This window comes from Astatotilapia calliptera, chromosome 17 (assembly GCF_964374335.1).
Source record: "Astatotilapia calliptera chromosome 17, fAstCal68.1, whole genome shotgun sequence".
Lineage (NCBI taxonomy): Eukaryota > Metazoa > Chordata > Actinopteri > Cichliformes > Cichlidae > Astatotilapia > Astatotilapia calliptera.
The window spans coordinates 4,894,560-4,921,656 of NC_137438.1; the positions used below are offsets into that span (position 1 = coordinate 4,894,560).

Consider the following 27,097-nt stretch of genomic DNA (forward strand, 5'->3'; position numbering starts at 1 on the left):
GTAAGCGAACTGTAGTGGGTCCAGTGTGTCTGGTAGTGAAGAAATGATGAAGTCTCTGACCAGGCGTTCAAAGCACTTCATCACTACTGAGGTGAGGGCTACAGGGCGATAGTCATTGAGAGAAGCAGGGTGGGGTTTCTTCGGGACAGGAACAATGATGGACTCTTTGAAGCATGTGGGGATCACCGACTGAGATAAAGAGATGTTGAATATCTCAGTGAACACAGGAGCTAGCTGGTATGCGCAGTCTCTGAGGATACGACCTGGGATGCCGTCTGGTCCTGCTGCTTTCCTGGTGTTCGCTCTCTTGAAGGCTCTCCTTACTTCATGCTCGGAGATGACGAGCACGTTTCCGGTGCTGGCAGTATCTTCCTGTCTGCAGCCGTTAGCGCCGCTAACACTAGCATTGTTGGAGACCTTAGCTGCAGCCTCGAAGCGAGCATAGAAAGTGTTCAGCTAGTCTGCCAGAGTCACGGCCGCGTTCGTCATACCGGTTGTTGGTGCTTTATAGTCCGTTATTGTCCTTAGTCCCCGCCACAGGCTCCTAGAGTCACTCTGTTGGAGTTGTGACTCTAGTTTCCTCCCGTAGCGCTGCTTCGCCTCTTTCACCGCCCTCCGCACGTTATATGACGCGGCTTTGTACGGGTCCATGTCCCCCGTTGTGAGTCCCGTGTTGTAGGCAGCGGTGCGGGATCTCAGAGCGTTGCGGATGGTTTTATCCACCCACGGCTTCTGGTTGGGAAACGTTGTGATAGTCTTTGTCTCCATGGTATCATCCGCTAGTTTCCCGATGAATCCCACAACCGCTTCCGTAAACACGTTGACGTCATCGTCGGAGCTGTTTCTGAACATGCCCCAGTCTGCGTCATCGAGTGCGTCCTGTAACGCGGCCACCGATTGATCCGTCCAGCGCGCGACCTTCCTCTGAACCGGAACTTCCTGTTTCAGCCTTTGTTTGTATTTTGGCATGAGGAAGATGGCGGCGTGATCAGATTTGCCAAACGGGGGGCGGGATTGTGCCTTGTAGCCGTCCTTGACCGTAGTGTAGCAGTGGTCCAGTGTCCTTTCACCCCTGGTGGGGCAGGTGATGTGTTGATAAAAGTTCGGCGCTGCGCGTTTGAGGTTGGCGCTATTAAAGTCCCCCGTCACAATAAGCGCAGCGTCCCGGTGTTGTGTCTGGTGCTGTGTGAGTGCCTCATGCAGCTCGCATAAGGCGGTGACCGTGTCCGCTTGTGGTGGAATATAAACGGCACTTACAATGACCGATGTAAATTCCCGAGGTAGATAAAAAGGACGACACATGATGGACAGTAGTTCCAGATTTGGTGTGCAGGAGCGTGTGAGAGGAACAACGTTCGCACTGTTGCACCAGTTGTTGTTCACCATTAAACACACGCCGCCTCCCCTTGACTTCCCCGAGTCCCGTGTCCTGTCCATGCGGTGAACCGAGAAGAACTCGGCCGGCTGGATGGCGTGGTCCGGCACCGCTGGGTTCAGCCATGTCTCGGTGAAGCAGAGGAGATTGCAGTCCCGAATGTCTCTCTGGAACTTTATTCTGGCCCTGAGGTCGTCAAGCTTGTTCTCCAGTGACTGGACGTTGGCGAGCAGGATGCTAGGCAGAGGTGTGCGGTGTGCACGAGCTCTCAGCCTGTTCCTGACGCCGGCTCGCTTCCCTCTAGGCCGCCGCCGCTTCCCTTTGTTCTCCCTCGAGATCTCACTCGGCCAGCTCGGATCCGGAGTTAAAAACTTCGAATTGTGAGTACATTGTATACCAATAGAAACAAGAGTGTCACTGTCATACCTAATGTACCCAATGGTGATGATTTTGCCGATTTAGAAACGCTGAAAACTAACTTAAAAAACAAAGACAAAGAAAAAGTGGTCGGAGCAGTTGTGACGGCAGCCGACCTCACCGGCGCCATCTTATCAGAGGGGATAAACTGTGATTTTAAGAGGAAAGAAATAAGAACGTTGAGGACAGGCGGTGACGGTGCGACCGGCTTACCCACATATCCTGGCGTGCCACAGGCAGTTGACATGACGTCACCGCTGCCCTCCATCTTTGAAAGACCAAAGTCACTGATCATAATCTTGGACTCGTCTTGAGGATTAAAATACAACAGGTTCTCTGGCTGAAGAAAGAAAGAAAGAAAGAAAGAAAGAAAGAATGAATTTTGGATTACAAACACTGTCACTTTGTTTAATGTCTCAGGCAGTTAATAGACAGACAACCTTATTGCTCATTTTACACAGTCTTGGTTAATGGAGGTCACTCTGACCAATCCATTCCTTCAAACAGCTGACACACACTACACTCACCCACAATGCACTGCATGTGTCGAGCTGCTGCCCTTATTGCAGCAGTAAATCAAGGGCTGTCAAGTGAGAATGAAGCACTTGTGTGGATTTAAAGTGTGGAATGGGAGAGTGAGTGTTTGTGTGTATGTGGGGTAAGACTTCAGTGAAGAAGCAGGGAATGTGTGTGTGTGTTTGAGTGTTTTACCTTCAGGTCTCGGTGCACGATTCCCATCCTGTGCAGGTAGTTAACGGCGTCCAGGACTTGCCGGATCAGCGTGCTTGCGTCTTTCTCCGTGTAGAATCCTTTTTCCACGATTCGGTCGAACAGCTCGCCGCCAGACACCCTGCAGGACGGGACAAAGGGTGCATGTGGGAAGAAGAAGACCTTACACACACAAACACACACACAGCAGTATCTGGTAGCAGGCTGGGGGGATTTGCTGGGTTGATATTTTTGGTAATTTATGAGCAGTACAGCTTCCCAGCCAAGAGTTTGTGGAAATGGTGAGCCATGTGCCAGCTCACACACGGACAACCAAACACACGCACACACGCACACACACACACACACACACACACACACACACACACTGATATTCCCTGCAGCTTCATAATTGTAATATATACACATTTCTTTTGAAGATGTGCTAAAAGTTGGCAAAGCATCCTTTAAATACAGTGAATCCTTTCATTTCTTCCTTCATACACATTCACCGCTGACTTAAATATTTTCTAACTTCTCCACGATTGCACTGCAGCTCTCAGAGTTTTATAATATTTCAAGAATATTCTTTAATCTTTATCCTACTTTCTTTTCCTTTCACTGCAGCAGAAGCCAAAGAAAAAGCTTAAGTTAAAATGTCACAGTGGAGCAGTGGGGGGAAAGACGTAAGAGCAAGAGGAGACAAAAAGGACCGATGTGTGTGAATTTGTGCGTTTGTGACGTGCGATATTACTGCAGTAGTAGATGATTAAAGATGAGCCTCAATCTTACAGAAAGGATAATTCCACTTCATTTGTTTTTCTTGTCCCAAAATGTGAGCGGCACATCAGATTCCATGAATACAGGGCAGCTCAATTTTGAGAAAAGATTATAAGAGAAGGACAGAAGACAGCGTGTAAGTATTCAGTGAGGAAAAAACCCTGTCTCCCATCAAAGTGATCAAAAGGTTCTGAAATATTTGCAATGCAGCTCACACTGTCAGCAGTCGGAGAAAAAAACTCATTTGTGACCCAAGAAAAACATTTAGGAAGTAAAAGGCAAATTTCTCCACCCCGGGCAAATTCTTTCAACAGTTAGTGTTAACTTTTATGACTCGAGAGCACATGAAGCAACTTGTCCAGGTATATACAACATGCTGTTTATGCAGGTGAGAACAGCCCTCCACTTAGTTAACAGACACATAGCTCCCCCTGCTGGAGAGGACCATCTTAATTGCCCCAGCAACATTAGCAGTAATAGAATACATTAATAGTATTAATATAAAGAATGAGCACAAAAACATGATAGAAGTAGAACACCTTATACAGTATGCTTTGATTTACACACGAATAAAAATGACAAAAATAAATATACCCTTCATATATAGAAACACCCATGGCCAGGAATGTGTACATATGACAGAAAGGACACATGTGGATTCACAAGGGCAAACATGTCCACACACACAGATCAGATTCGAGCATACAGTTCACACTGACGACATAAAAAAAAAATCTAAAAGAACCACTAAACCAATTTTTCTCTCCTCAAAGAGGACAGCGACTTGTTCGGTTTTAGAGAGCGCAATGCCTGGGCATGACAAAAAAGGGCTGAATACACACACACACACACACACACACACACACACACAGACACACACACGATACAACGGAGATCAGCCACCAGGCTGCATTGTTGCATAAGTGTTTGCGTAAGAAGACCATGGCAATCAGACAGGAGCTCCCACACAAGAACACAACACAAGTGCACAGTCACACACGTACAGATACAAGGGCAGGACCATATACACACATACACAATACACACATGCGAAAACATGCATATAAGCACACACAGTGAAAAGGAAATGCAGAAATGCAGCGAAAGGCGAGCACAAACAGACCAAAATCAAAACACAAACACGTGCAACATCGTAGACACAACACAGATCCTAAGACACACAAACACCAGAATAATGTCTGCCAAATTACCCGCATTCATCATTTCTCAATTGATATATCATTGCAAAATGCGGGAGATCAAAGATCCCGATGTCAACAATGCTCCACGCTGTGCTGGATATGGGTTTAGCCTACACTATTTCACCTAAAAAATCAACAACAACAAAAAGAGACAATCTGTTTGATTATGAGCTTTAAGCATCATACTCCCAGCCTCATGTGACCATGGCTCCACTAAAGCAGGTGTCCCCACCCAGGGCACAGCCCCCGACATCCGTCACTGTCAGCAGGGGAAGACTTGTTAAACACACACATAATGGCCAAGTCTAAAAACGCTCAAAGTATCACCCTGTTTTTTCATTTCAGGCAAGAATTTATGTCTTTGATGATAGCTACAAATGATTTTAAATGACTTTAATTCCACAGTAAAGAAATGTGATCAGCAGCTAAAAGCAGAATCATAGAGTACTACTCCATAATGTGAATCAGCATGGCATTTGCTGAGTACTCTCCCAGGACAGGAGAGAAATATGTTCCCCATGTTTCGTGCCTCAGTCTCTGTCTCTGTTAGCTGTTGGCTTGCGTTTTTAACTTCCTGTTTTATTTGAGCTTTAAAAAATTAGAGATGAGCTTAATGTTAATCCTGACTGCCTGTGAGTATGCATTTGGGTCCTCATTCACCTACATATGACAAGATGTTAATCCTGTCAGCAGTCTGGATTCCTCCATATGGAAGCCACAGTGTTGTGAAACTGAAAGAAACTGCAGGGGCCTAACCAGCTTGGAAATTTTCTTGAACAGTGTTTTGGTACAAGGTTTTTGTGTCATTGTGACCAAAGAAATTAATTGTACCATGACAGCACCTGATATCTCTGGCTGGAGCCTTTATAAGAACTCTAGTAAGAGGAGAAGGGCAGCAGAGGATGTGATGATGCCATTCCAGTGGTCCACTATGATCCTGGTGCCAATGGTATGGTGACAGCCTTCTCTAATCAAGAGTACAAAGCATGTATGTGGAATTGTCATAATTTGGTAGGTTGGGCTGGGTTTGGTTCACTTTCTCTCAGGTGGTTAACTCTTCACTCTCAGGTGAAGTTGCTGGTTGGACTTGGCTGACCACATCAGCCCAGCGTGCAGGAGTTCTGACCAAACTGGTCAGTTTCAGGTATGAAGCAATGGTAAATAGACTGGTTCTTATGTTATATTTGTCTATGCCTAAGAGCTTTCTATCTGACATTTACATTCACATTCAGTATCTTGCCCAAGGCGCTTTCAATATAGACTGGAGCAGCCAGGGAAACCTCCAAACCACCAACCTTCTGATTAGTAGATCACCTGCTCTACCTCCCAAACTACATCCCAAACGAACAATATACAGTGGGGCAAAAAAGTATTTAGTCAGCCACCGATTGTGCAAGTTCCCCCACCTAAAATGATGACAGAGGTCAGTAATTTGCACCAGAGGTACACTTCAACTGTGAGAGACAGAATGTGAAAAAAAAATCCATGAATCCACATGGTAGGATTTGTAAAGAATTTATTCATAAATCAGGGTGGAAAATAAGTATTTGGTCAATAACAAAAATACAACTCAATACTTTGTAACATAACCTTTGTTGGCAATAACAGAGGTCAAATGTTTACTATAGGTCTTTACCAGGTTTGCACACACAGTAGCTGGTATTTTGGCCCATTCCTCCATGCAGATCTTCTCGAGAGCAGTGATGTTTTGGGGCTGTCGCCGAGCAACACGGACTTTCAACTCCCGCCACAGATTTTCTATGGGGTTGAGGTCTGGAGACTGGCTAGGCCACTCCAGGACTTTCAAATGCTTCTTACGGAGCCACTCCTTTGTTGCCCGGGCGGTGTGTTTTGGATCATTGTCATGTTGGAAGACCCAGCCTCGTTTCATCTTCAAAGTTCTCACTGATGGAAGGTGGTTTTGGCTCAAAATCTCACGATACATGGCCCCATTCATTCTGTCCTTAACACGGATCAGTCGTCCTGTCCCCTTGGCAGAAAAACAGCCCCATAGCATGATGTTTCCACCCCCATGCTTCACAGTAGGTATGGTGTTCTTGGGATGCAACTCAGTATTCTTCTTCCTCCAAACACGACGAGTTGAGTTTATACCAAAAAGTTCTACTTTGGTTTCATCTGACCACATGACATTCTCCCAATCCTCTGCTGTATCATCCATGTGCTCTCTGGCAAACTTCAGACGGGCCTGGACATGCACTGGCTTCAGCAGCGGAACACGTCTGGCACTGCGGGATTTGATTCCCTGCCGTTGTAGTGTGTTACTGATGGTGACCTTTGTTACTTTGGTCCCAGCTCTCTGCAGGTCATTCACCAGGTCCCCCCGTGTGGTTCTGGGATCTTTGCTCACCGTTCTCATGATCATTTTGACCCCACGGGATGAGATCTTGCGTGGAGCCCCAGATCGAGGGAGATTATCAGTGGTCTTGTATGTCTTCCATTTTCTGATGATTGCTCCCACAGTTGATTTTTTCACACCAAGCTGCTTGCCTATTGTAGATTCACTCTTCCCAGTCTGGTGCAGGTCTACAATACTTTTCCTGGTGTCCTTCGAAAGCTCTTTGGTCTTGGCCATGGCGGAGTTTGGAGTCTGACTGTTTGAGGCTGTGGACAGGTGTCTTTTATACAGATGATGAGTTCAAACAGGTGCCATTCATACAGGTAACGAGTGGGGGACAGAAAAGCTTCTTACAGAAGACGTTACAGGTCTGTGAGAGCCAGAGATTTTCCTTGTTTGAGGTGACCAAATACTTATTGTCCACCCTAATTTACGAATAATTTCTTTACAAATCCTACCATGTGGATTCATGGATTTTTTTTTCACATTCTGTCTCTCACAGTTGAAGTGTACCTCTGGTGCAAATTACTGACCTCTGTCATCATTTTAAGTGGGGGAACTTTCACAATCGGTGGCTGACTAAATACTTTTTTGCCCCACTGTATGTGGGCAAAAAAGTGCACCGTTCTTCGCCAGAAAGTCATCGCTGCTACGGTGACAAACTCCCACGGTTAATTCCTTGTCTCAAAGTTATTCGTGCCTGGAATCTGCCTTGAAAATCTGTCTGCTCAAGTCACTCTTGCCTGTGGATGACACGAGCATCGCTCCATTGCATTGAGCCGGTGAATCTTGTAAAGGAAGGAACTCACCGGCTCAAAACCTGCCTGCCCGCTCTTCACCTGTACCGCCCCACCTTGGTAACCCAGCTGAGCTCCTATTTATCTCTGTAGAAGGTAAGACAATCTTAAAAAATTTAGATGACCTTATGCTATGTACTCACCACCCATATATGAGTATTAGCATTCTCTCTCATCTCTAATAGACCTACAGTATGTGTCATATCTTATTCAACCCAAAACACCTTTTAAACGTGCACACAGTTATCTAAGTCTGCTCACTAAGTCCGGTTTATATCTAATGATGATATTCTGGCCATTTTATTAGCTAGTAAAGACCGGGATGAGACAAAACACCCAGCATGAGGGGTCCACAAGCTGGTGTACTCCTAGTGCCAGTCCCAAGCCTGGACGAATGGGAAGATTGTATCAGGAAGGGCATCCGGAGTAAATTATGCAGATCCATCTGCTGTGATGACCCCTTGGGAAATAAGGGAGCAGCTGAAAGTACTTTACCTTTATTTGGGGAAGACGCACAATTATATAGCTACTTGATATTATACAACCCCCTCTAATCAAATTTCCCTGTTATTACAAACAAAATATTATGAGACATAACAAGATTGAACGAGTGGTTCCTAGGAGCTCTGTAATCCTTAACAGCAAATAATCTAAAATGACATACTTTCTATCTTAATTTTGTGTCTTCACATCCATCTAGAGACGGCATCCATCTAATTTATCTGCATCCATCTGTGTGATGTTTGATGATGTCAAGCCACAATTACACACAGCAACACTGCTGTGACTACAAAAAGAACAAAAGAACCCACACTTCGTTTCGTTTCAATGAATTATTGAGCAGGCATGCTGGACGCTGATGCACGGGCCCATCTGCAAATCAATGCATCCTGTTTTTCGCTCTCATTTTATTCTTAAAGTTCTGACTGATGCTCAGAGTTCCAAGTAATGATATGTAACCCCACTGTTATCTTTGCCTGCCTGGTTTGCCAGACAAGTGCATCACACAGGTTAAATAGCTTTCACCTCACCTTGTCTGCAATGTGTCACAGTTGTGCTCTAACTTTGTTAACATGTACTTGCATAGCCTGGACAATAAATTATAGAATTCCTTTATTTTAAAAAAACAAGCAGTGAGTTTCATCTGAAAAGCTGGTTTTAGGGCAAATTAAGACTGTCAATATATAAGACTGTCTTGATAAATAAATTCATTTAACACACTGTACGATCCTTAGTATGTGCAGAAAATTGAATTCCATGGAAGAAGCTTCATTGCCTTCTCTTGGCAGCCTGCCACGTCCTGTTCGGTGATATTAGGTTTCTTCTGAGGAAAACTCCACAGGATACCTAAGCTGTTATGGTGTAATGATGGAGAGATCCCTGTGTTTAAAAGGAGTGACTACGACTGGCTATGACTATAGCCACCTTTAACAAGGTCACCTATAATGTATTTTTTTTAACCCAGCCTCATATTGGTGTGCATTAGCCACACCTCTGCCACACTGGGCTGGCGCACTGCAATGTAGTGCAGGGCTGTAGGGTGGAATCATGACATCCTTGCTTACGATGCAAGAACATTTTTGAAAAGTAAATGTTGCAACAGTCAGCCCGCTTGTCATGTCACTGTGCCTCATTCATCTCTCCTCTGTCAGCTGATGTGTTTACAAGCAGGCAGTGCTATTACTCTCACCGGACGATGGCTGTGCATCGCTGACGACGGCAAGCCTCGTTTTCTGCTCGTCACAGCAGAGAGACAGAGATCTGACCGCTGCCTCATTAGCTGAAATGTAGGGAGGAAAACCCCACTCCTGCATTTACACCTCCACTCTGCTTTTTTTGATCTCAAGCTTGTTTTTTCACGTGAACACTTAACTGAGATTAATTGTCTAAAATATCATGCAAACACAACAATTACCCTAATTAGATTAAACTCCATATCTGTGCAAACACAACCTGATTAACACAGCGAGACAGCTATTAAGCAACAGCACAAAAATAAGATCTTATTGTGGCATTTATTCAGGCTTTAGGAGAAAATGTTTCTGTTTCTTGTTCAGAGAACGCACATGCACACGTGAATATATATATATATATATATATATATATATATCTATATAAGCTGCAACCACCAAGTACCTGCAGAGGGTCAGGCAAGTCCTGAGGAGTCAGCTGAATAGTAAGAACAAGATCCGGGCCATCAACACGTACGCCCTGCCCGTGATCAGGTACCCTGCTGGGGTAATAGGCTGGCCAAAGGAGGAGATAGAAGCCACTGACATAAAGACAAGAAAGCTCCTTACCATGCATGGAGGGTTTCACCCCAAGTCCAGCACCCTGAGGCTGTACGCTAAGCGGAAGGAAGGGGGCCGGGGACTGGTGAGTGTCAGCACCACATTCCAGGATGAGACAATGAACATCCAAGAATACATTGGGAAGATGGCCCCAACTGACCGAGTGCTCAGTGAATACCTCAGGCAGCAGAAACCCAAGAAAGAGGAGGGAGACGAGGAACCATAAAGGAAGGACAGGCCCCTGCACGGTATGTACCACCGGCAGATAGAGGAGGTGGCTGATATCCAGAAATCCTACCAGTGGCTGGACAAAGCTGGACTGAAAGACAGCACAGAGGCACTAATCATGGCAGCACAAGAACAAGCTCTGAGCACAAGATCCATAGAGGCTGGGGTCTATCACACCAGGCAAGACCCCAGGTGCAGGCTGTGTAAAGATGCCCCAGAGACAATCCAGCACATAACAGCAGGGTGCAAGATGCTAGCAGGCAAGGCATACATGGAACGCCATAACCAAGTGGCCGGCATAGTGTACAGGAACATCTGTGCCGAGTATACCCTGGAAGTCCCGAGGTCAAAATGGGAGATGCCCCCAAGGGTGGTGGAGAATGACCGAGCTAAGATCCTGTGGGACTTCCAGATACAGACGGACAAAATGGTGGTGGCTAACCGACCGGACATAGTGGTGGTAGACAAACAGAAGAAGGCGGCCGTAGTGATCGATGTAGCGGTTCCGAATGACAGCAATATCAGGAAGAAGGAACACGAGAAGCTGGAGAAATACCAAGGGCTCAGAGAAGAGCTCGAGAGGATGTGGAGGGTGAAGGTAACGGTGGTCCCCGTGGTAATCGGAGCACTAGGTGCGGTGACTCCCAAGCTAGGCGAGTGGCTCCAGCAGATCCCAGGAACAACATCGGAGATCTCTGTCCAGAAGAGCGCAGTCCTGGGAACAGCTAAGATACTGCGCAGGACCCTCAAGCTCCCAGGCCTCTGGTAGAGGACCCGAGCTTGAAGGATAAACCGCCCGCAGGGGCGTGCTGGGTGTTATAAATGGTATATGTTTTTTTTCTGCATTATTGTAGGATCTTTACCTTACAATGTAAAGAACCTTTAAGTGACTGTTGTGATTTGGTGCTGTGTAAATAAAACTGAATTAAATCCTTTAAGTCTTTAAAGGATTTAATTCAGTTTTAAAGACCCAAATAACTAATCTGATTAGGTCTTTAGGTGAAGCTAGCGTATAAGAAGTGTAAGTAGAGAGAGAAGAGTATCATGTAGGGCACTCTTTTAAAGGGTCATACTGTAGAACATAGAAGAGCTCTAATCAGGCAAATGCTTCTATAAATGGATCAAGTTGGGTCTTTAACATCAACTTTTTAAATTGCTAATTATAGCTGACTTGTAATTTAACTTTGGAAACACATTTTCTGCGCAACAATACAACCGAAGAAAAGACCACAAAAAAATCAATATGGTGGTCAACTCAGGACTAACTGTAATGTTTCAAGACTTTTGGAAGAGCCCCGACTGAACGGAAAGCTATCCTGCTCTTTTCCAACTCCAGATTTTTATTCTTTAATCGAGCAGCTTTGCATGACTCACAGGTCAACTAATCCTTACTTATCTCACACCGGGACTTGGTGCAGCCCCTGAGTTAATCCTCTGTCTGAAACAAGTTATTTTAGTTCCCTTTCCCCTCCCTTTAATCCAACTTTCTTCTCAGTAGCTGCCCCTCAGTCGCTGTGAACCTGAGATGACTATATTAAAGATATCCTCTGTCAGTGACATCTTACTTAGAGTAGAAAAAAGCCTGAGGATTTAGTGTTGTCTGAAGCCTCAGCTTTCGACTCACAGGTATCACAGCCTTTGTACTATTTTGGCGTTTTTTAAATAGTCCTCTATTTGAGGCTTTTCTGTTTTTCAGGTTTGTGGAGTTTTGCTTTTTAGTTTTGGGTAGTTTGAGGCTTAGACACATATTTTAAGTCCCTTTGCAAGGTTTCTAAGGTCCCTGCATTTTCTTTATTCTAGTGATAAATATTGCTCCCTCATTGTTCCCTGACTTCTTGTTAGGTTTTTTAAAAACTCAGGTCAGTGTTACTTTTGGTTACTGTTTCTGTTTTACATTAGAGGTTAGTTTTCTGTTGTTTGCTGTGTTAGTTTTGCTTCCTCTCAGTACTCCAGATTCCCTAATTGCTCTCGGTTTCTGTTAATTACGTTCGTCTTTACCTCATTTCTCCTGTTTGTCACCCCCCAATCAGTCCTCAGTGTATTATCTTGTAACAAGACCAAGAGCCATGTTCTAATGTTGCTTCAGTCTCATCTGAACACATCCAAACTGTACAAATGAACTGAAGAAGTGAAATACAGCCAACAACCCAACTGTCAGTGGACAAGCCACAACAAACAAAGGCTTAAAATTTTGAATACTGACAAAAAAAGTTGTCTGCTTCTGTTGAGTCCAGCTGATCACAAGCTTCCCACAAGCTCAATAGAAGAAACTGAAAAAGATGATACTATTCCAAAGGAATATAGAAAACTGTGTTAAGAATCCCAGGTGCTACTTTGTTTGGATTCATTGAAAGCCAGTTCTTTTATTTATTTATTTTTTACTGATATGCAATTCACAGCACAAACAGCATCAATATAAAGCCCACATTGCACTCAGTTGCATCGATTTTCATAGCAGCATGGTCTGATTGCCTCCCTGCGGTCAAGGTTACGTAAGACAAGCTATGATGAACAGGAATGAAGGAAATTCTGTCAGACTGCATTGATCTGCCATACTGCAATTACATGAGAAATCTGCAAAAATCCTTGTTTTTAAATGTGGTTTCTGATTACTGAATAAGAAAACCAGCACACCACTGAATACAAATGAGGTTAATTAGTACTGTAATGATCAGTAGAAATGCAGCTATTGCCAAGCTTCACTTTGCAGAAGCACTGTTGAGTTGGTGCTCTGGGAAAACGCAGCTTTTCAGTCACCATTTACAAGAACAGTTGGACACAGCTGCACAGGGTTAAAATAGATGCAGAGATGAAGCTGCAGTTCTGTGTTTTGCTTGGAGAAGGACAGCATGCAATGCTGATGCTAGATCAAAAAGGATTCTGAGCTACTCTAGCTTTTGATCCTTTCACATTGCCTTTTATATTATGACAAATTCATAATACATCTGGGCATCATAACTACAACTGACACACTGAAATAATTAGTTCAGCACATGTGCAAATAATCACTTTGGGCACATTTTGTTTCTATCCAAACTATGGTTATCTCAGGCAATTTTAGCTCTGAGAACCACCATGCCACTGTGCTACCCCTTGCAATAGTATAAAACATGTGCATATTGTTTGCAAATTAATATGTAAGTTACCCACATGCCCAATTTGTTATATATTCAAAGTGGGTTAAGCATTTAACCATGTTTGAAGCTGACCTGTGTTCAAGCAGATTGTACCTGGAAAAATAGTTAGCAGGAGGAAGATATAAAGAGAAGGAAAGCAATGAAATAAAAAAAAAAAGCAGAGGGCAGATGGTGTGAAAGAGGAGAGGAAAAGGGGATGGAGGGTTAGAGGGAGATATCAGAGACCGGTCTTTCTTGTTACTGTTCTTTTTCTCAAAGAAATAAAACAGCAGGTACAGCCAACGTCTTTTGGTTACAGTTTTTTACAGACGCTAGGACACATTTCTCAATACTTAGGTCACTTTTGCAAAACACTTCACACAATCCTCCTAACTGACTGTCAGCTTGGCAAAGCAGTTCATTTCACATTCAAAATGCACTACAACTACCAAAACACTTCATTCAGGTCTCAAATAAACTCATTCTTCCAGAACACTAGCAAAGGTTGACAGCCGACAAACACACTTTGTCACCCACAAAACAATGACCTAAAAAACACTAACAACATGTAGCATTACACAGTGTTTACTTGTGTAAAACAAGGACACATCTCTGTTTATAATTTCAATATATGTTACTGGAATGAATCAGACATCATGCAGAATTCGTTAATATTTGTTTATGTATTTTTATTTTTTTGCACTAAGTAATCCCAAAATACAAGAATTTGTATACACACCATCCACTGATACACATACAATAGTAATGCTAATCTACTCGGTCTCCTCCATTTGGCCACAGGTTCTCATCCACATCACATCTTATGTCATCTAGGGCAATACACCTAGGAAAGAATCTTCTGGCATGGCAGAATTGAAGGAGTTGAAAAATTGAAGGAGTAACACCTGTGTAGATGTTCATCTACAATGAGAATCAGCTGTGGCTGGTTAAACTGCATTTTTAGATTTAAAATATGTTTCAATAAAATATTGCTGTTGAATTTTGCTGTCTTTTCAAGTTTTGCATTGTGTTATTGTTTTGGCCATAAGTTTAACAGTTTTGAAAACAGTATGTAAGCACATGCAAAATGTCCTGTCCGTACAAAGATTTTTGGCAGTTGTTGTGTCTGAGTGAGAAAATAATTCATGAAATTTGAGAGATGTAGTCATTGAATGCATTTTGTGCCAAAACAATGATAACTGGTCCTCAGTTTAGCCCACATAGACTTCTGTTGTGCTCACTGTGTGAGGAGTTTTGCAAACGTGACCTAAGTATTGAGAAATGTGTCCTAGCGTCTGTAAAAACTGTAATGAACTACTGAATTTTGAAACCTATGTTAGTCAAAGTAGAAAAAAAATCTTGCCTTTGATTCTTAACCTTAACTTTAACCACAGTCACTGCTAGATCAAGTGAGAGCACTCAGCGATAATAACTTGCTTCTTTACCAAACAGCAGTCAGCTCTGTTAACTGGTTTATCCATGACAACAGGAGATTTAATCAAAATGTTAAGATTGTAGGTTAACAGCTTAACCACAGTTAAGACCTTTGACTGGAGTCTGACCAACAGAAGGATTTTAAGTGACGTAAAAGCTTAAGGAAACTGTTTCTTAATTTGTCATCAGAATGGAGTGAGGAGAAAAAAAGCGCTGCCCAGACGTAGTTAATCTGTGTTTGTTATGTCTGGAAAGTCATCCATTTATCTTGCCATCAACACATTGGCATCTTAGCTAGCTAGGACCTAGAGATTAGGTACAACCTTGGAAAAGTAACTAAGCAAATGTAGATAACAAATTTACAAATTTTACAGCAATGTTGATAGGAATCTTTGCTTAGTACACTACAAGTAAAGTTTCTGCTTCTACATTTTTAGCTCGTAGACTAGCTTAATCTAGCTAATTTGAAACACTTCATAATCTAATATTACTAAGTGAGTGCTGACTTTATGGCGATTTAATGCTTTAGCTGGCACAATTATTATTACTACTACTGGTAATATTAATCTAACTATAATGATTGCATGGAACTATTTAACAATCTATATGTTTGTGTGTGTGTGTGCGTGTGTGTGTGTGTGTGTGTGTGTGTGTGTGTGTGTGTGTGTGTGTGTGTGTGTGTGTGTGTAGCAGTCACCAAAATTTGTATCCACAAAGGAATTTTGTTCCCCAGGGCAGCGTTTTGCTAGTAATGATAATATCAATATTGCATTTCAACGTCTCTAACATCTGTTTTTAGACATGTAATATTGCATTTCTTAAAACATTTTTTTTAAAATAAGATTGCAAAAAGCCATTAAGATTGAGATCTTTTTTCAAGGAGAAAAGGTTTGGGACAAACTTGACAGATAAATGACTGAAGGATCTGCAAACCTAAAACTGTTTTACTTTAAAAAGGGCTGGTAGTTTCATACTTTTTGGAGCTTATTCCACTTGTAAGCAGTTTAGTAAGTCGAGGCTATTTTAAAAAGGGACAGCTCTTAAAATGAACCTGTATTAAAATTAGTCTGTTTAAGGGTAACAAGAGCAGTACAGGGTAATAAATAAATATCATACTACTCCCTTAGCATTAATAATTGCATCCCAAGTTGCTATGACACAGTGAGTTATATGCAGTAAAGTATGTGGATGTGATGGCTAATAATGAGCGTCTATAGCTGCTGTGCAGGATTATTCTCATACAAATGCTTTTGACCTGGATGGAAAATGCCAAGGTTGTATGTACAACTCTGCCTGCTGCTGAACATAAATACCATTAAATATCGTTGATGTCAGTTCAAACTTCCATTACTAGATCAGGTCTGACTTAACTATGTCACAGTAACCTCACCAAGTTCACCTAGCCCCATATTAAAGAGTTGGTGAAACTGCTGACAATTTATCAGTCGTCCACAGTAATAGGATCTATAGTATACTACGAGGCTTTGACAGAATTGAATGCAAATTCTTCTTTAATCTACATATTAACGTTTCTTTCTTTTAAAACCAGGCTTATCGTCCAGGCAAAATAACCTCATTCATGCTCAAATCTTTAAAGTTTAATTGAAAAAAATACTTTTTTGACTATGAGAAAGCTGATAGAGGTACATTTGCATCTTCTAACAACTGTGATCAACCAACATGGTCTCACTCCCAAAGCATAACATTTTACACTAGGTGACAAATTGTCGGTATATTGCGCTTCCGGGTTCCCAACACGTCCCTATATTACAAGATCAGAAAAATGAGGAAACATGAGAACCATTTGGAATGAATCTACACATGTAAGTTCGTTTTACTTAAATCGCTTTGAAAAACACTATCTAACGTCATTAAAGTGCTGGTTAAGGCTGGGGATAAGGTTAGGGTTAGGGATAAGGTTATGGTTAGGGCTGGAATACATGGCTGGAACGTGTATTACCGTGGGAGCGTCATTCTACTGGATGTCATCCATCACCCAGCGCGTAGCATAAGAGCGTGGAAGGTCACCTTTTGCGTTCCTTAGAAACGCCTCGGGACTTGAGAAATCATCAGTATATTACGCCTCGGGAGTGAGAACGGGCTGGATCAACACCTTGAGAGCCTTTTTTATCCAAGAATTCCAACAGGGTGCAAAATGTCATAAACACAATGGCTTACCACCAAATAAGTGAGTGGATTATCTGCCAGCTGTCATAGGTAGGTTAAATATTAGCTTTAACTTATGAGCTTATTCATAAGTTAAAGACCTCAAAATCGTTTCCTGTATTGCCACGAGTTGGCACAGAAACACAACCACCCAAACACATGCGGTAGGGGAGCAGATAATCCACTGGCATCGGCAATAAACACGCCACTGTTGTGTAAACCACGGCTCTGACTTCCACCTGAACTTGACTGATTTGTTTCCAGCTCGAATGCCAAACTTCCAGACCAACTCCTTATGTAAGCAGCTCTAACCTTGAAGAGGAGGTTAGTGGGACACCTGTGGGTGAACCCTTTCCTCTAGTGCTGACCATCAAAGCAGAGATGTACATCAGATGATGTAATAGAAGCCTCGTAGCGGTGTGGTGGGCTTTGAGTACGTGTGTCTGTGTGTGCGTGCATGTGGGAGGACTGGTGGGCTTTGTGTGTTTTTTGTGTGTCTATGTGATGGGTGGGTGGACAGAAGAACGAGAGGTAAAGTGTGAGAATTTGAAAACACTCTGTAAATTAGCAACAATTTAAGTCAGAAGCAAATAAGAAATACGCACTCCGACATCTGAAACATTAAATTATTATTAATAAAAATCAAAAACAGAACAACAAAGAATTTGTATTCTTGTCCCTCGCTATAAGAAAACCAAAATGTCTGACCCACTCGAGAAAGATTTAACATATAAACTATAACTAATATTTAAAATGTACTCATTTGTAGGCTAAAATTTCACAATAGGACAGCTTATGCCCTCTATAATATGATATTACTTTTGTAGCACCAGCTTTGTCTTAAAGAAATAATATGTCTTCTTTTTTTAATTTCTACCCTACTAATACAATATTAAATAACAAACCCCAACCCCGCCCCCACAAACACACCCACATATTACACAACAGCTTTTACAGGCTGACGAGTCCCATTATGTGACAGAGCAGAGCTTGCAGTCACTAAATGAAATGGTCTTCCAGGGAGATGTGGGTGATTTGGGGGTCTCTGTTCCCATCAGTCACATTGTCGAACACAATGTCCTAAACACAATGACGACAACAGAAGAAGAAAAAGAACATTGACTCACAGCTGCATAATCAAGTAGAGGTGGTCGGGGCTCTCGTAGATGTCTTCCAGTGCCACAATGTTCTCATGCTTGATCCTGCAAAACAAAGACAAAGCAATCAGTAAAGATTTGTTTTTTTGAATCTGTTTTTTTAAAGTTTCTGCCACAGCCACAGTCCAGACTAATGCTCCAACTGTCTTTTGTACACCTTAATATTCTGAGTTGTACATTGTTAACACTTTATGTCTCAACCAACAAAAAAGTGTCACCTCACGATCCATTTCTTAGCTGCTCTGAAGCTACTGATTGAATTAAACAATGAGTTTTAATGAGCCTCCCACATGCCCATCTATACTATCGCAAAGTAATAAAGTCATAGACAGGAAGTTAAATGACAGTAAAGTTCCTGATTTCTCAGTACTGATTATAGAAATTTCAGTTTTTAGTCATGTTAAACACTTGTTGAAACTTATTTTTCATATATTAAGATGATTTTGGACATCCTTGCAAAATACTATAATAAATAATATATATTGTGTATATATGTTGTGTATTTTGTAAAGAATATGAACATACACATGCTGGTAACCATTAGTTACATCTTACTAGTACAGGGTTAGACCCACTTTTACCTTTTGTACTGCCATAATTCTATATATTACAATCCCAACAAAGGCCTGTAGTCATTCAACACGAAGTGTTTTCTTGTCTTCTTCTGAAATGTAGTTGGCTGTAAGTATTAAAAACTGGAATTACTTTATTTCTTTGCTTGCCCTGTCTCCCTCCCCTCATCCACAACCGGCTACAGCAGATGGCTGCTTTTTCCTGTTAAAAGGGAGTTTTTCCTTCCCACTGTTGCCAAGTGCCTTCTCACAGGAGGTTGTCAAATTGTTGGGGTTTTGTTTGCATTACTTTAAGGTCTTTACCTTACAAAATAAAGTGCCTTGAGGTGCCTTGAGTAACGATTTGCCACTAACTAACTAACTAAGGTACAGAAAAAAATACAGCTGAAGGCAAAGGGGGTTTGGTTGGACCTTACTGAAGAGATTTACTGAAAAGGTATTAAACCAATAAGAATCACACTGAATTATAGGGCATTAAACAATTTATATTTAACTTTATACAGTGTGCATGTTTATCACAATCCTAACTAATCCAAGGCAGCTACCATGTTTTCTCTGCCTCATCCATACTCGCAGCAACCAGTGAAGACTGTGGTGTACACAACTCCAGAAAAATAAATAGCAATTGTACATTGAATTTAGATCCTTTTGTAATTGCAAAAATCAAGAAAAAGTTATTTTACTCTGATGCCAGCACAAACTTTTCACAGAAATCGAACCAACAATCTATTTCAACCAAAACCTCTTCACACTTTCCCATCACAATTTCTGCTCATTTTTTTTGCTTCTCTGCTGATTTCTCCATGGTTACAGCAGCATGATGGGGTGTTTCCCTTCTTCCGTGTGTGTGTGTGCGTGTTTGTGTGTGTTTGTCAGTGTGTAGCTGTCTGTTTGTTATCCTAATATGCCGTGCCTAGTGGAAACACGACTAATTTTGTGTGCGTGGTTGCAGGTTAATCATCTTTTGCACAGTAAACAGAGGTAATCCCCCCTGGCCTAACTCAGGCATATACACACAGAGGCGCACACAGCAGGTGTGCAGGTAAACATCTAACACCTATTAAAGAGCGTATGATCGCAGCGGCAGCAGGTATGAATCACAGAGCTGAGACGTGACTCATACTCATGCTCATACAAGTACTGGTTGAAAAGGGGTAATGTGTGTGTGAGCGTGTGTGTGTGTGTGCCCTGTCAAGGATAATGAACGGCTGACAGGAAAAGCCTGAGTGTAATGGCAGAGCAGATCCGGAGCGCATTCAGAAAAACCCTCTTTTTGCATTAAATGCCTGGTGTGGCAGTTAGTTGTTCTCATTCATGGATTTCTCCTGCATGTATCTCCTGTTACTGCTGCACATAGACTGGGTAAATAACGGGATTGTGTCATTCAGACACAGGCCTCTTCGACATTAACGCTTCCTCACGCCTTCATGCCGACATCCCCGCAACGGTGATGTGAGAGCCACGTTTGCCACACGTGCAAAAGACTCAACATTTGATCGTTAATTAATTAATTTTTCTCTGGCAATGTCACAAACAGCAAGGTTTGCGTGCTTGTGTCTTTGTGTTTGCTGCAGTGTGAGTTTCAAAGCATTGTGCCCTACCCCTAGCACATAGACACTAAGAAATTGATCTCTCTTCTGCAAAAAGCACGGCGCGCATCAGAGGCAAATATAGGAATCTTACAGCAGATTATAAAACAGAGTTAGTAAGATAGTGAGACAGGTGACCAGATTGCTCATTCAGATGTTAAAAGACACCTTCAGATGTGAGATCTGTACATATTTTAAAATATATCAATATATTTTTAAAAACAAGATTAAAACAAAATTAAGTAGATAATTGCATCTGTGCTTTTTGTCCAGATCAGCACGGGCTTGGAGAAGGCATTTGACTACATCCCTCGCAGGATCTTGTTCAGCAGGAGTATGGGGTACGTGGCTCATTGCTATGGGCTATGTGGTCCAGTGAGAGCTTGGTTCATATTGATGGATCCCCTCCCCTGTGGGTGGTGGACTCTACTGGTGCTTGTTATTGATTCTGTTCATGTTCACAACTTTCAATGGGCAGAATTTCTAGATATAGCCAAGTGTGGTCTCAGGATCTCATCTTTGCTGTTTGTAGATGATGTGATTCTGTTCGCTTCATCAGACATACAGCTCGTACTGTGGCTGCTCGCCAAAGTGTGTGAAGCAGAGAGAATGAGAATTGGCACCTTAAAGTCCGAGACCATAGTTCTCAGCTGGAAAAGGGTGGCGTGCCAACTCTATGGCAGCAATAAGCTGCTGTCACAAGTGGAAGACTTTAGGTAGCTCAGTGTCTTTTTCATGAATTAGGGGAGACTGAAATGTGAGACACGAATATGACAGATGGATTGGTGTGTCGTCTGTGATGCATATGCAAAGCTGTTCATTTACCGGTTGATCTACACTAAGAAGTCTGGTGGAACGTGACGACTTCACTTCTTGTTGACAAGAGCTGTCTGATGGCAGGTAAAATGGTGCATGTGGTTTTCTCTGGAAAAAATCAGAGGTGGGACTCAAAGAAGCTGCTGTGAATGACATATTTTGCCTAAGCTCACCCAGAACACAGAAGTGTTTCAGCATGCGCTGAGGTGCTTGCAAGAAAAGTTGTGCTACTGAAGATAAGTATTTGACGAAACAAGATGATGCTTTTGTTAGCGCTTGGGGTCAGATTTACAGTTCTTTCCACCGTCTGCTGCCACCAAAATCTCTGAAACTTGCCATAACCTGATCCAGCAGATTTCCCTCCAAAGCTAAATTGGTGTCTCTGCCCTGCACAAGACTGCTTGAGACAGAATCTGTTCACTGATGCTCTCTAACATGCACTGAAATTACGCTCATTTGTCTAAATGGATGTCTGCTCTCTCCCTCGTGGATCCAATTTGCATTTTCTCTAATGTTAACAGTGAAACCAAATTACCAAAGTTATTGCATTTAATGGCATAATAATTGCTGCAGCACTTTGATTTTTCTGTGTAACTGTAAGATCACTTGTTTGTCTGTAGGGTGAAACAGACGAAGACTTCTCTTTCTTGATCATTTGAAATGATAACTTTGGTGTCTCTGTGATGTAGTGCTTAAAAACATTCACCTTTAATGTGTAAGATCTGTGATTTGAGACCAGGCGGTGAAACAAAGCCAGCCGAAGGCGGTCACAAACCAGCATGCTCTTAGTGTTGGTGTCAAGCCCAGACGAGGAGGGTTGCTTTAGGAAGGGGATCCGTTATAAAATCTGTATTAAATCAACATGTGGATCCATCTTCTGTAGCAACCCCTTAGGGAAATAAGTGAGCAGCTGAAAGAACCATGTCATTTGAAATGATTATTTTAACAGTTTGCAATGGGAAGCACACATTTCTTTTTGAGCTTTTCCTCATTTTCTGACATATACTGTTGTAGTGAATGCTCAGTAAGTTTTAAACACTGAGGTCAGTGCATGTATAACTAATTCCCATAAATGGTAAATGGATTGGTTTTTATATAGTGCTTTTTACTCTAATAATAAATGGACTGGTTCTTATAAAGCACCTCTATACTCTAACAAGCTGCAATGAGTCTGAATAAGTCTTCAATGAACAGAGCTCGAAGGGCCACGGCTGCCAACTGGTTGTATTCTGGGTATATTCCTATAGATCTATTATTAATACTAGTCTTTTGTCTGGTCAAGTACCTAAGGAGTTTAAGCATGCAGTCATACATTTACTTAAGAAACCAGGCTTAGACAGTTCAGTCATATCAAATTTTAGACCCATCTCTAAGCTTCCCTTTCTTAGTAAGATTCTGGAAAGGAATGTTTATACTCAGTTGATGGACTATTTGAATGACTCTCAATTGTCAGAAATCTTTCAGTCCGGCTATAAGCCATTTCACGGTACGGAGACAGCCCTCGTAAAAGTTATGAATGACATTCTGATAGCGACAGACTGTGGTAAATATGCAGTGCTGGTCCTGTTGGACATGACCGCTGCATTCGAAACAGTGGATCACGATTTGCTGATCTCCCGCTTACAGCACTGTGTGGGAATTTCTGGTTCGGCACTTTTGTGGTTAAAGTCCTATCTTTCAAATAGGACCTTTTGTGTTAAGTTGGGGTGGGCTTCATCCTCTGTGGCCCCTCTGCTTTGGGGTGTGCCACAGGGACCTATTCTTGGGCCATTATTGGTCTAAGGAGCTTGGAAAGAAAAGCATCTGGATTTCTTTGAGTTGCTTGAAGACGTTTCACCTCTCATCCGAGAAGCTTCTTCAGTTCTAAGGGTCAAATGGTGGAGAGTCACTGAGAGACCCCAGATTTAAACCCAGTGGGAGTTTCCCCCCAAAGAGGGACAAAGGACCCCCTGATGATCCTCTACCTAATCACATGAGCCAAGGTGTGAAAGCGGGTGTGGGTCACAATCAGCCAGGGTTTCGGGTGAGCTCCTTGTGAAACCTGGCCCTACCCTATCATGTGATTTCCTGAGGTCAGATGGCCCAGGACGTGTGTGGGCGTTAAGGCGTCTGGGAAGGGATCTCAAAACTGGATTATAGATGGCAGACAGTTGGTGTCGTAAACCACCACCTCTGTTCAAAGATGGTCACTCACAGTGGACGTAAATGGCTTCTTTCACTCCTCTTTCAAACCATCTGTCCTCTCTGTCCAAAATGTGAACGTTGGCATCCTCGAAAGAGTGACCTTTATCCTTTAAAATCTCCTGAGTTTCTCTGATACACCGGCTACATAGGGGATGACTGAGAACCTTCACAGACATCTTGGGCCATTATTGTTTTCACTGTACCTTTTGCCTCTTGGCGCGATTTTCCGAAAACATAAAGTGTCATTCCACCTATATGCAGATGACTGCCAGCTTTATTTACCTTTAAGTCATTCTGATAGTCTCCCAAGTCAACCTCTGCTTGACTGCCTTAGTGATGTTAAAGCATGGATGGCAAAAAACTTTTTAAATTTTAATGATCGGAAGACAGAAGTGATCTTATTTGGCCCAAATCGTTTTTCTCATGCTCCAGATGTTGATCTTGCAGCTTTGACTTCCCAACTAAAGAGTTCGATCGCAAACATACAGCTGGTCATCTTCACCTACCTTTGATGACCACATAAACGGGGGGGTAAAATCAGCATTCTATCACCTCAGACGTTTAACGAAGGTTAAGCCCTTTCTTTTCAAGAGTGACTTGGAAAGTGTTATTCGTGCCTTTATTACTTCACGTTTAGATTATTGCAATTCTCTTTTAATAGGGTTGCTGCGGCACGATTTTTAACTGCGGCATGATTTTTAACTGGCAGAAGGAAATTTGACCACATCACTCCGATTTTGGCCTCTCTACACTGGCTTCCAATTGAATTTAGGATCCGTTTTAAAGTCCTTTTATTGGTTTTTAAATCTCTAAATGGTCTGGCACCTGTTTATTTGTCTGACTTGTTGAAGCCCCATGTCCCCATTCATTCCCTTCAGTCAGCTGAGCATTTGTTGCTTTCAGTCCCAAAGTCACGACTGAAACTTAGAGGAGACCGAGCGTTCTCTGTTGCAGCGCAGATGCTTTGGAATAACCTTCCTCTCCATATTAGACAGGCTTCATCAGTGCCAGTTTTTAAGTCCTTATTAAAAACCTATTTTTATTCCCTGGCTTTTAACTCTGTGGGTAACTTCCCTTTCTTAAATTTTATTGCTATGTCTGGTTTCTGCTATCTATTATTATATTTATATTTTTATTGTACAGCACTTTGGTCTACCAGGTGTGTTTTTAAAGTGCTATATAAATAAATGATGATGATGATGACAGAACAGGAAGGCTGCTGAGCGAAAGGTAATAGTAAAATGAAAATTTCTGTCCATGCAGACACATACACATATGTTTTTCAACAATTTATTTTAATTAATTGCTGTCATACCAGAAACAGACTGGATGCAATTGGCAACTTGACCCCACTCAATTGCAGACCGACTTTGCCTTATGTCAACATTTATGGCGTCTTTTAGTGACGGGTTGGTAGAAATAACTTACTACCGCAATACTAAGTATAATGCAAAATTCACAATAATATCACTTTGTGAGTGAAGTATTGTGATAATATTGTATCAGTGATTGAAAACGTCATTATCACGTCATTTTGTGTGTATTTGTATAACTGGCATGGGGAAAAAATATAAAAATACTGAAACCTTATTTTGGGGCAAAGTCAACAAAGATTTGAAGTGATTTTAAACCGATTTGATGACTTCAAAATAACTGCTCAAGTATCTGGGCAGAGACAATGTTCCTGCTGATTGCAGAGACTTGCTACTTAAATGACTTTGCTGTCCATTCAGACCTTTAAGCAAAATTCTAAATTCTGTTACTTAAGCACAGAAGTGTTTGTTCGGCTCTTGTGTGACATTGTAAAGTTGAATCTAACATGTACTTTAAACACCAACAAGAAACGCCGTATAACAAACAGTGTTCTTAGCCTAACTCTTGACGTTAATGTTTTGCAGCTGCTACACTGACAGAATTTTCAGTCCTGAATATTGTTTGTATTAGGGTAGGCAGGCTGTGGATCGTGACCTGGGGGGGGGGCTTGGTGGGGTATGATGCATCAGAGATGCACAGTTGCCCCGGTAACCAGGAATTAGTAGACTTATGTTTGTGTTCTCGTGTCACAGCACTCACTTCCTCAGCACGGCAATCTCATTCTCGATGCTGCTCTCCTTCCCCTTCAGAGCCTTCTTAGGGATGCATTTCACTGCAAACATACGGCTGGTCAGCTTCTCCTGGGCCAAGACCACCTCTGAAAACGCCCCTCTGTGAACACATGCAAACTCATGTGAGTCACGAGCAGACTTGTACATTTAAATATATATAAAAGACTGAAAAAAAGGTCAATAATTTCAGTGTCAGACAAAATGTATCTGAATATTTCTTATGTATCTCTTACAAAGACAAGCATGAAAAAACATAGATTACGTATTTGAGTACAAAGTTTTAATGTTTATCAAAAATATACTCCAGTTAGCACTTCCGCTTGAAATCAATTTTGGAATCTTCTGTCTGCTTTATTTTATATAATAATGAGCAAACTGTGTGTCCATCCAATAAAAACAGTACTTTACAAAAAAGCAAAAAGATTTAAAAATAAGTGAATTCAGCTAGTTTTCCTTTAAGATTCCATGTGCAGCAGGTAAAGTCTGATATTAACAGGCGGAAAATTACAATGAGATTGGATCTGCCAAGTGTAACGTGAGAGCACTGGCATTTTATTTTTTTTATTAGCTCAGAGCGAACGAAAAATAATTTAAAAGTTTTGTGTCTCATTTTATACACACAGACGATCCTCAGTAATAGTCATGAAACTGGAATTAGCCAATTGGAGGATTCAATCCAGATCCATCTTCCAGTCCTTGAACGAGCGTATGTGTGTGTGTGTGTGTGTGTGTGTAAGTGGGCATTTGTGCATGTGTGCGTGCGTCACGAAGACGAGCAGCGTGATGAATGAAGATGAGCTTATTGCGAGTTAATCTGCCTGAACCGGGTGTTGACTCCTGAGTCGATCTGCCCTCAGCTTCACCGGCGCATTAGAGTAAACAAGGGGAGAAGAGATAAGAATGCATGTCTTTATCTCATCTCTAACCTCCTCCTCTTACTGTCCAACATTCTGACTACCTGCAGCTGACACAAATCCGAACTTTATGAAGTCTTCTAAAAGCGCAGCTGTATTGAATTTAGGAGGATAAGCTCTCTTAAGGCACTTTATGATCCGTGCTGTTTATCTGAACTTTTAATTCCACATCCTCATGTGCAAGATCCCTAGTCACAACTTCTTTTACCCTTCCGAAATCGAATCCTTAGCAAAACTTTGCATCCAAGGCCCTAAATTTATATAACATTGGCTTGTTGGCGACGTTCCATCTAATGCTTTCATGCTGCCCAAACAAATCGTGTGCCAAGTAAGATGAAGCCTCGGAAACCCTGCAAGGCCCCTCAAAGCCCCTCCTTGATGAAAAAAAGGACCCTGTGTAGCCTTTCGCGCCCTTGACAAAGTATCAAAAGAAGCTGTTATTGAGCTATTTTGCTGCAGTTTACAACATGACTTCATTACTTATTCCTAACTACTAATTAGCCCTGACACTGAGGAAGGAGCACTCATGACAAAGTAATGAAAGAGTAGATTGCAATGTGTATTTTTCTCAAACTTGGACAGGTGAGCAATCACAGTTTTACAGTTTACCTTCAAGAAACCCTATCGAGTAATATATCATATATCATTTGCCCTACCCAGGGAGTTGCAATCTGACTGATCTCGTTCTGTTTGTAAATATGATCAGAGATGGGCAGTAATGCGTTACAAGTAATGCTTTACTGTAATCTGATTACTTTTTCAAGTAATGAGTAAAGTAAGAGATTACTACTGCAAAACAAGTAATTAGATTACTGTTACTTTCCCGTAAGCATGCTGCGCTACTAAACCGTGATTTTGTTTGTGAGAGTGTCTCATGACACTGACGTACG

At 42.0% G+C, this 27,097-nt stretch overlaps 1 protein-coding gene across 1 annotated transcript in view; it reads right to left on the reverse strand.

The window, feature by feature from the left end:
• camk1da (calcium/calmodulin-dependent protein kinase 1Da) overlaps positions 1–27,097 on the reverse strand; it is a 76,424-nt gene that overhangs the window by 11,402 nt on the left and 37,925 nt on the right. The window contains exons 2-5 of the mRNA XM_026146036.2: positions 25,262–25,393; positions 17,998–18,072; positions 2,504–2,642; positions 2,006–2,132 (exon numbers count right to left, since the gene is read on the reverse strand). Coding sequence (XP_026001821.1) covers positions 2,006–2,132; positions 2,504–2,642; positions 17,998–18,072; positions 25,262–25,393 — 473 coding nt within the window. The remainder of the gene's footprint in view (positions 1–2,005; positions 2,133–2,503; positions 2,643–17,997; positions 18,073–25,261; positions 25,394–27,097) is intronic.